General features: G+C 40.2%; 1 protein-coding gene across 1 annotated transcript; it reads right to left on the bottom strand.

The window, feature by feature from the left end:
* Window positions 1-22: 22 nt before the first annotated feature.
* Window positions 23-10133, bottom strand: LOC108622753 (uncharacterized). The gene is given in 8 exon segments (XM_026811716.1): window positions 23-319; window positions 389-547; window positions 609-742; window positions 850-1491; window positions 2261-2365; window positions 2485-2592; window positions 8151-8238; window positions 8240-10133. Coding segments are annotated over 8 exon segments (1578 nt in total). The 5' UTR covers window positions 8288-10133; the 3' UTR covers window positions 23-25.
* Window positions 10134-10659: the final 526 nt, after the last annotated feature.

The raw sequence follows: 10659 nt of genomic DNA, 5'->3' as shown, positions 1-10659 counted from the left end.
TCTCAGATTTCTATGTACATTGGATTTATTTTAATATTCTATTAAATACCTGAAGATCGAATCCAGGATCTCCTTCCACGGAGACGACTAAAGTCATGGTTTCTCCGATCTTAACAAGTCCGTCAGCGGCTGGGGCAAATGGTCCTCTTCCCACTTGTATATCCAATTTAGCTACTGCGGTATCACCGCTGAAGGTTACTATTTCTTGATTCAACATATCTACAGAGAAGTTCACTGATAGGGCTTTGTTAATGTTGCCTTCCCACAGGCAACGAACTCGACGTACCGTGTCCCAAACTTCTTGTATACCTGGTTCGTTCTAAACAAATATCAAGTTTTAACAAATGAGTTTCATTAGAGGTAGATTTATAAGAGACGATGAAATTACCTGTAGAACTAGCACGTTCTCCAAATAAGCTTGACCAGCCTCGCCTCCAAAATCATTAATGAATTGCGTACCACATGAGTTCAAGCTCACTGTAAACGAATATTTAGTCTGTCCCGAGTTTTGTCCCACGTATCTGCATTCTGGGTTCATGTAGAATCCCTGGAAAGTGATAAGAAATGGTGTAAATCTCGAGTTCAACACGAAGGGAACTCGGGATTACCTTGGAATAGATAACTCCGTCGAATACGCGATTGAACTCGATGTTGATGGTCATCATAGTTTTACTGCACTGGACGTCGAGAGCGTGAATGTGCGGGGGGTGTTTCGAGTCATCATCTGCTCCCGTTTCGGTACCTATCGTATAGAATTTCAGTTTATATACGTACTTTACAGTTTTACATACGAATTCTTTACTTATTCCTTGAAAATAAATTGGGGTGCAGAGGGCAAGGTTGAATTACCTTCCCCGGTGAAAGAACCGGTTCCTGCAGAAGTTTCAACGGCTCCAGAGCCGCTGACTCCTCCACTGGTATCGATGGGAGTAACGGCAGGGTATCCCTGGTCTGTAGGTCTCCCGGACGGGTAACCGTAAGAAGGCGTAGGATAAGACGGGGACGATGGGACATAAGTAGAACTGGGCCTCGAGCTCGGGTAACCATAAGTAGAAAATCCACCGGGAGTCGAATATTGATTAGTAGCACCGGTACTAGCGTAATTATAATTAGTCGAGTATCCACCCGTAGCGGAAAATCCGGTCTGAGTGGTGGAGCTCGGTCTTGAGGTCGAACTAAACGGCGGAAAAACCGAGGAGCCGGAACTTGGGTAAGAAGTTGTAGTTGGCCGAGGGTTGTAAGACGATGGTCCGTAAGACGATTGACTGTTTGGTGGAATATAAGTTGGTTTCTGAGTAGAGAACGTTGGAGACTGATTCGGCGGTGAGAAACCACTCGAAGGTCTCTGGAAGGGGAAATTCGTCACTTCGTTCTGAGAGGGTGAGTAGCTCGGTTGTTGGGAAGGCGGAGGTTGGAATGGACGAGGTCGTTCCGGTGGTCTCTGAGTGCTGTACGGCGGTAGATAGCCTGTTGTATCTGACTGCTGTCGAGCTGTAAAATAATTGGTCTTAAAATCTGATATCGTTAGACTGCATATGTAAAAAGATATTCACTACGAAGTATAAAGTATGTGAACATCAGAAGCTGATCGTGAGTGCATATCGTATGCAGGAAATGTGAGATGATGGATGACATAAAAATACATGGAATCAAGGAGTATATTGAATATCAGAATACGAGTCTTTATGTATCTGAAATTCATTTTTAAAATTGATATAAAATGTCCAGGTATCATCAAAGTTAGTCGACGTCACACGATTCTCTCCTGAAATCTGAAATCGTGCGGTTCCCCTAATACATGTTTGTGCTTCGCGTTATCAATTTTATTGAAGGTTTATATTAGAGGTGCGCCCCTTCGTGAGATTTGATAAGAAGCGTGCACTCGTGCTGTACTTATTAAAGTACATGGTTAACCGCATTCTGAAAACCGTGGTTATTGTTTAGAAGAAAGTTTATGGGAGTATTTTTAGAGTAAGGGCCACTGATTCGTCCAAGTATCAGGGTTTTATATTTGTCAGAAGAATAAAAGAGTAAGAGCCATACGAAAGAACTAATCCTTCGGCTTAGGGCTTTGCTACCCCTGTTAAAAAGTTTTTGGTCAATGCACGATACGTAATAAAATCGTACGGAGTATATTTAGTTATATTTATAAAACAATTGTACTCTGTTTTTAATGGATTTTATCTAATATGTATCATATCGCTTCTCGATCAAGAACTTGTTTTAGGGGTAGTTTTATAGCTCTTCCTGGAGAACGTACGTTTACGTGCGCCCTGTCGGTAGATGCCCTGAATCCACTCTAGGATATTTTGCGCCATCACTTCTGCGGCCGACGCGGGTGCAGCTCGCTGGATTCTCGAGTGCGCTAATGGATTTTAAACGATTTTCTTTGATCAAACTCGCTGACCGTTTTATCGCTCACGGTTATCGGTCTTTTTTTTTTTCTTTGATCTCTCCCTTCATCTCTGTGACTCTATTTCTTACCCGCCGGCGTTCTGACGAACAAGGCATGTCCCCCGTTGTACTCCTGGCTTATAGCTATGCCCAGACCGGCCACGATCAGGAACGTCGCGATTTCCTTCATTTCTCCACCTGAAACGACAATCCTTTTACTTTCTCTCTTCCTGATTCTGCATTTTCGATTTATCATGCTGGAGGAAACATCGTAGAGAACGTTGACACCGGGGAAACCTTGAATTTTTCGCATTCAAGGCTGTGCGCGACGGTATAAACAATGGGGGCTCATTAGTCGTCACGGAAGACTAATTCTATTGCAAACACGTATCTGGGAATGCTACCGATTTTTATGGGAAATTAAACCGTTTATAATGGTTGGCAGTGTTCATTTTATTATAAACTGCATATAGTATGCATTTCGATGTGCATTATTTTATGTACACGGACATTGTAACGTATTTTTCGTATCAGATTGAATTTTTGTATAAACGCATCTAATGTACAATCTACTTGTCCGATTTCGTCACGATTTTCAGAGAAAAATGTGAAGAAGTCGCAACGCTAGTCTCGTGGCAAACACGTTTCCACGATTGTTCGTTGATTCTCAGAGGTTTCGTCAGATCAGATTATGACCAAGTCGGCGTTCGAATTCGCGTGAGTCGAAGCTAATTAACGTCGCGTCTTTTCGGTGATTGCGCAACCGTTTCCCGCTGGGACGAGAAAACGAACTTGAATTTTTGACGTAGCCGTGCAGCTACTTTGCGTGCCGCTTTTACTTTCACGCGTCTGCGATTCTACGCGCGTCTCATTGTCAGCCACCGCGCGAACGGAGACAATTCCTTTGCCAGTTTATTTTTACTGCCGTTTCGGAGTTGCGGAGAAAGTGCAAACTTTAGCTTGCCAATTATATTCGTTTCATTCCGGTGCAATCAGATTTGTTGTTAGTTCGCCAATTATCTTTGTTTTACTGCAATCAGATTTACTATTCAACATTCGTTGACCAGATGAATAGATGAAGAACGATTGAAATTGTTTTAATGATCTCGAGTAGCAGATCGAACATTTGTCAAATTATACCTCGAGGAGCTGGACAAAAGCTTGTGAGAAATGGTTAATGGTAGATGGTTTCTATTCGTGCCAGGATAGAAAGTACTCTTCAGGTACATATACACTCCCGTTCATAAGTTACAATATGACGAAACGCAAATAAAATCAGCATCCCTATTTATTAATTCCATAGAATCTTTCAGTTGCATATTAAAACAATGTTAATCATTTCAGATTATAATAAGTCTTGCAGACTTATTCACATAGAGTCTTGTACAGGCTTAGGGTAACTCAACGATTTTATCCTGAATACAGACTTGTGAACCGGAGTGTACACGAGATATGTAGATGCGATGGCCGTTCGTCCTCGACAGGGAAACTCGGTGGACTGTCGCTTTCGACGCGAACTTGCGAGCCAGAGTATCTGGCTAGATCCGGATGCTCTCTATCGGATATTAGCTTGGGTTCGAGGCCCCAGTGAAACCGAATCGTGACGCCGGCGCTCGTTTAGTTCCGTACCCCTCGCGAGCGAGCTTAGCTCGGGCAAAGGTTTCGCGAAGTCAACCGTCGGATCGTGTCTCGCTCGAGGTGAAAGGTGAAAGTCGCGGCGGAAGATCCACCGTGCTATGCCTTGAACCCTTCGCAACAAATCAATGCGACTGTTTTTTCCATTTATTCCGATCAATGAAATCGAGTTTCACATTCCAGCAACGAAGTTCAACCGTTTTTGGTCAAATATGATACGTGGTATGTCGCAAAACGAATGAACGAAGCATGTGAAGTTAAGAGAAAATACAAAGTCAAACTACTATTGCACGTTCAATGGAATATGTATAATAGAAGTTTTCAATAACTTTCGTGATCAATTTTGGTTGTTCTAACGTTGAAGTTTGTAACGCGTGGGAATGCAGGGGGAGAGAGCGACTGCAGGAAAATAGAATTCCGATTTAATTAAGATTAAGCGCGGGATTCGTTAAAGGATGCATATAAATAACATATTACAGTTTTATAAAGTGAGGGTAAAATGTAGATGCAAAGAATATTAATGCTGTTGCTAATAGCAATTAAAGGGTTACATCTCGGTTGAATGCGTGGGAACGTTCCAATTTACCTATTTAGTCATTTCTTCAATCTATAACGAACGTGAGAAGCAATGCAGTGAAGATTTATACAAAGGGTTGCACAAACGAGAATTGGGAATTAAAATAAATGGGAACGTGATTCTGCAGTAAAATTCATCTCGCATAGTTAAGATTGACGTCTGTGTAATATGCGCCTCAGTTCCTCAGTAGAAAAATAATTTCAACACTTCGTGCTAAAAGAATATTTCTTATAGTGTCAATCATTTAGTTCGTCTTTTTAGAATTTCAATCCCGATAAGAATTCATTTTATCACTTTAGACTCACAGTAGACATTTCATTCTTAATCCGCTTTATATCATTGAATATTTCATGAATATTTCATGGTATTATCTCTTCTATTAAATCTGCAGTTTAACAATTAATAATAAAATAAAATGGGAGAAGTTCGTTCTAATTCTAAATGATTTTAATCTCGAGGGGGTTTGGTCGTATCTGGTGCGGTCGCGCTAATTACCGTAGGAAATTCGCAAAGTTTGCAAGACTCTTTGGGGTGGTAGCCAAGGTGGTTATTTGCGGCGGCCACAGACCAGGGATTGGGCAAGTGTAACGTGCACTTGAGATGCTGCGGTCGAGCTTCGACGTTTCCATGGCCTCAACCGTTTCGCTTAATAACAAGCGACAGAACGGTGCGCGTTCATTATCCTGCGTGAATTTCGTAACCGTCTCGAGCTTAGCGTAACATTTTAACGATCCAGTCATCTTCAGCCAGAGGCATTAATTCAAACTGCGTTTATGTTATCATTAGATTTTTATGGAAAATGGGACATTTGTAATATTAATTTAGAAAATGGATTTTTGTATGAATGCATCTAGTCTAGTCTACTAGTCACATTGCTGTTCTGTTTATCTCGATAAGTCTTCATTTCTTTTACAATTCGTATCTCTTCAGCTTTCCCTGGCAATAAGGCCGATTTCTCGTCAAAATCAATCTTGTTTACTTTAAAGTGAGATTTAATTAATTCCAATGTTCGATTACTTTTTGCAATAGCTTTCTCACGCTAGAAATTTTCAATGCAACCATAAATGTGTTACATCTCGTTACATAAGTTCTCGACCTACATTCGCTTTAAAAAATGAAATTACATTTGACGCAGTCTCTGTCAGCATTAAAAAAGACACGATTTTGTATCACGACATATAATTTTAAAACCCAATTTGTATCTGCCTGGCCGACGATTATTATTAAAAATTCGTTTAAGCAAGACCAGTGTTTGTTCAAATGGGTCAGTGTTTGCTTTCAGGATTGCAAATTGAATCGTTACGTTAGAAAAGATTTCGGAAAAGGTTGAAATCTGTGCAAACCGCCTACGGCTGACATTGCGAAGTAGAAAACCGCGAGCCGCGTTTCTCGGCGCGTAAGGCAATCGATGTCCCCGTAACCCAGACCTATCGGACGTAACTGCCAGTGAAAACTGGCAGATCTCTCGCAACCGCCTCCGAACATCTCTCCCGTTAGCATATTTGGTCGCGCTAAAACGATCTTTGTCACCGCTTCATCACCGAAAATAAATAATCGCTTGGACTCTCGCTTTCACCGTACTTTTCCGCGATGCACCCAGAACAACGATCTCGAGTTGTTTCTTCAGTGCAAGAGTCAATACAGCATAGTATGAGTCAATGAGTGATAAATGGGTTGAGTTCGTTACCGAAAAATTGTATCTGTAGAAAATGCAACGAGTACAGAAGCAAAAGAAGAGAAAATCAAATACAAAGTGCATAGGATTATTTCCAAGAAATAGCGAAATCAAAGGGAAACGTTAAATTAATCATTCTGAAGGATAAAAGAAATTCGTATTTAAATTTCATTCGGTAATGTGCCTGTTGTAAATGTTTTGATCATGTATAAAAACAAAACTAGTGAATTACGTCAGGATTTCGTAATATTCTATTATTCATCTCCCGGTTTTTGGCGGACTTTCCCTTTCGTTATTTTCGATATATTGGCTTTCTCTACGCTGCGGGCAAGGAACAACGTCGAAGCAAAGATTGCAGCACTCGAGGCTTAAAACTTTGCCTTTTTTCAATTGGCGGAATTACGCCACTTGATTGGACGGCAAACGAATATTTCCCCGGGTAAACTTCGCAATACTTGGCCTCACAGAAAGATGCCAGGGGTCAAGCCGTGCGTAGCTATCATGCAGGCGTGGTACGCGATTCCAAGATTCTTAGATACGTGTTGCATTCAATGATACGAGATTCATTAATTACAGTGTCAGTTTTTATAATAGAAAAATATAGTAGATCGGCTCACGTTTGAGATAAATATTGTTGAATCGTTTCAATGAAAGTTTCATTCCCTTATTGCAGATGACGATTTTGGGAGATCAAAGAGTCATTAGTCATAGTTTAATTTTTTGTAGTACAAAAATTTATTATAGACCTGTTCATGTTCAAGTTCATCAAACTATCTGTCAATGAATGAATTATTTCAAACAACAATCCCTATTAGTATAATCTAAATATTCAACGATTGCAACAATTGCTTCCAAGTAAACTTGGCTCGTTCCCTCAAATACTCAAAATTTTTAATGAAGTTCTAATGAAAACGAGTAATTGCAAATAACAATCCTTGTTAGCTTAACTCGTACATCACGTTGAATAATCGCGGCGTGTGTTCCCAAGCGAGTTCTCGTTCTACTAAACTGGAAGCGCAGCGTGTGAGTACCACTGAGTTGACCGATTAGCGCAGAACGCGTGTGCGCTTTCTTCGGGACGCGCCGAAACGAGCCTGCCTCTTCTTTCCTCCTCGCGCTTTCCCGTGCCTCCCTCGTATTCTCACGCTCGTTCAACCTTCGCCCATAATCCCCCTTCCACGACGCGGTGAGAAAAGAGGAAATTAACGGTGACTGTGCGCGATCGATCGCTTCCTTTCCGATTGCACGAATGTCGAGGCCGCGCAATCATTCAATTTTATCTCTGATACGATACGATAGCGCCTGAGTACTACGTTAAGGGATAAGTGTTAACTCCGTCAGGAAGAGTAAGTAACGCTCACTACCGTCTTACCTCCCAAGCCTGACCCGTGTAAACGCAGTTTTTATAAGAGTATGATTAATGAGTCTTTCATCCTGTTGCAACATGTGCCAGCGTCTTTCAAACTGATCATCCGAAGTAACTTATCGTCATCGAAACTTTATTCAAACTAAGAGACAATCCCAGCTGCACGAACGAGTTCCATGCATTATTGTTATTTCATTACAGTTAATAAGCTATTTATTCTATATTATCATTGCGACGTGTATTAGAATTTATCATAACCACAAACCGAGATAATTCATTAAAACCTTGGATCGAAATTTCGTACGTATTACACACGATCAATCATTCTGTCCACTGAATTTTCTTCCCGATATTAAATTCGCTGGGGCATTCGACCGAGAATAAATTGGCACTATTTCCGAATGAGAATGAGCACGATTCGATGCATTGAATTCTCTCTTCGAGACGCGATCGGATTTATCCGATAATTTTTGTTAATGAACAACGCGAGTTGATGCACTCACCTCGGAGCGAAATCCTTCGTCGACGGGAGACGAACAACACGTATCCGATCTTCCCTCGCGACTCGTCCGCGTGAAGATTCGCGTCGTGCGGCAGTTTTGTGAGAAAGGTGAGAGTGAATAGCTGGGAGCATCTTCATTCAAGCTTTATATAGGTATTGTACCCCCTTTCCTAGCCGGCATGTAGAAAGAGCGTGGCATCGCTCTGCCGACTATAATTGTACTATCAACGGGACCAGAAAAAAAAACAATTTTTCACTTTGCTTTAACCCGCGCAACGCGTGCTCGCTAATTATTAATTAAAAAGAAATCGATTATTTCCGCAATTTGAGATTACAATTTTGTCTCTTCAGTTAATGCTATCATTTTAATTAAGGAACAATTTATCTCTTTAAACTTGTAAAAATACATAGCATGGAATATTCAAATAAGAGCATGGAGTCAATTTAATTCAATCAGTTAGGGAGATGGTTTTTGGCAGAGGGATTGTAATTGTCGATTATTAGATCGTCTTTAAATTCGTAAAACTAAGGGAAATAAAGAACTTTACTCGTAAAAGTTTAAAGTTTACCAAGTCGGAGGTTTCCGAAGCGTAAAGGCGAATCCCGGAATGATCTATGCATCTCAGGATCGGTGACTTAGCCGCGTGCCCCGTTGCATTGTGCAACGGATAATTAAGTCCGTAATTGCCCGCGGCAATAAGCCTCCCGCGTGGCTCACGATAAAAACGTCTCATTGGTTCGGTTTTTTAGGACGAAGTAGGATTGATAGTTCAATTTTTCCGTGACATATGTTTATCTCCTAAAGGCGACATCCTTTCAAATCACGTACCGCCGTAATGACGTTAATACAGCTGTTTAGTTTGAGGCCTTACAAGGAGCTCCGATGCATTTCCGTATCGAGCGATCGTTACGCAATTTTTATGTTATTATTCAATTAATTAATTTTTTAGTCTCGCGGATGGGAGTTTGATTTGGTATATCGATTTAAAATATGAAATCCTGCAAGACTTACGTCCATTTTTATGTACATGATTTTACATAAGATTTTATAAACTGTGCTTCGTTTTCTCTTTTGCAATTAACTAATGTATAGAACGAAACTTCGTTTCTCGGCTGTAAGGAAGTCTATGAAAGGATTCTGGATCAGCAAACGTGAGATGCATTCGAAACAATTACAAAACCGAACTCATCCTCAATTATTATATCAACTATTTTCCCAAGATTGGCGCGTGAACGTTCGTTTTCATTAAAATATTTACGAGGTCGATACATCATTTTTATCGCGGTTTTCTATGTTCCCAAGAGTTTGAACATTTATCAAGGCAGAGAATTGCGTTACGCAACGGACAGTGTTAGATGTGACCGAATTCGAAAGACTCGAGAGTAAAATTTAGGAGATCGATATGGCAATCCGGATGGAAAAGCTCCTCTGCCTCTTAACAATTGGTACGGCCGGACGAATTTTCAAATTTATTTCGGACGCTTTCAGACTTTTTCAATTCTAAACCGGCTGCTCGTAAAATGTCCGAGCGATTTCGCTGAGTTCTCAGCCTCGTAAACTCGCCGTTCCGCTTTTAACAAATTGGTTTAGAAACATATTACCGGTCTGCGTATGAAAAATTTCTATGATCTGGTTTTTATATTCTTCGATTCTCGGGTGAAATTCATAAAAGTGGTAACACATTTTATATGTGGCAATATGAATGAAGAATTGAAGTATCAGACTTTTCGTGTTGTTTTCGGATCTTTGTGTTAGGATTCGCGAAGGAGAAAGTCTCGTGGCGATATAGCATGTTTCGTTGAAGTACCCTCCAGTAAAATTTAATATTACACATCCCTGTAAGCATTGCGCAAACCTTCGGTCATAGCCACGCGTAGCTCCATGATTACGCACTATTACAATCCAGAATTGGACATTTAGTTACACTTAAGGATGTATTGGCTATACAGTCAATTCCAAACGTTTATGTACCTTAGAAAAACGCATTTCCTACCATTGGAAAAATCTCGGAAAAATTGGAAATTTTTTTCTCAAAATTTCGAAAAATGCTTCAAATAAAAGTTGTTTTTCTTCTAATTTCGATATTTAATGAGTTAAGTATGATTAATCAGCATTTTATGGGGTCTGATAAAATCCGACCATTTCACCGTCGAATCAGCGAACTTTTGACAAAAAATTTTGTTTTTCCTCAATAACTCCTAAACTATTAGACTTACGAGAAAATTGCATAAGACCTTTCTTGTAGAGGACGGTGAGATCTACAATTTCCATATAAAAGTTTTTCGCTAGCATTAATATTGAAAGAGTTATGGACGAAAAACGAAAAAACAGTTTTTTGCAAATTACTCAGAAACTATTAACGCTAGCTAAAAATTTTTACATGGAAATTATAGATCTCATCGTCCTCTACAAGAAAGGTCGTATGCAATTTTTCCGTATGTCCAACGGTTTGGGAGTTATTGGCAAAAAACGAAAATTTCGCAAAATCTGAAGGGGTACCCCTTCAAAA

Source organism: Ceratina calcarata, unplaced genomic scaffold (genome assembly GCF_001652005.2).
Source record: "Ceratina calcarata isolate Rehan_Ccalc_2016 unplaced genomic scaffold, ASM165200v1 scaffold238.2, whole genome shotgun sequence".
NCBI lineage: Eukaryota > Metazoa > Arthropoda > Insecta > Hymenoptera > Apidae > Ceratina > Ceratina calcarata.
This window is presented reverse-complemented; position numbering and strand designations above follow the sequence as displayed.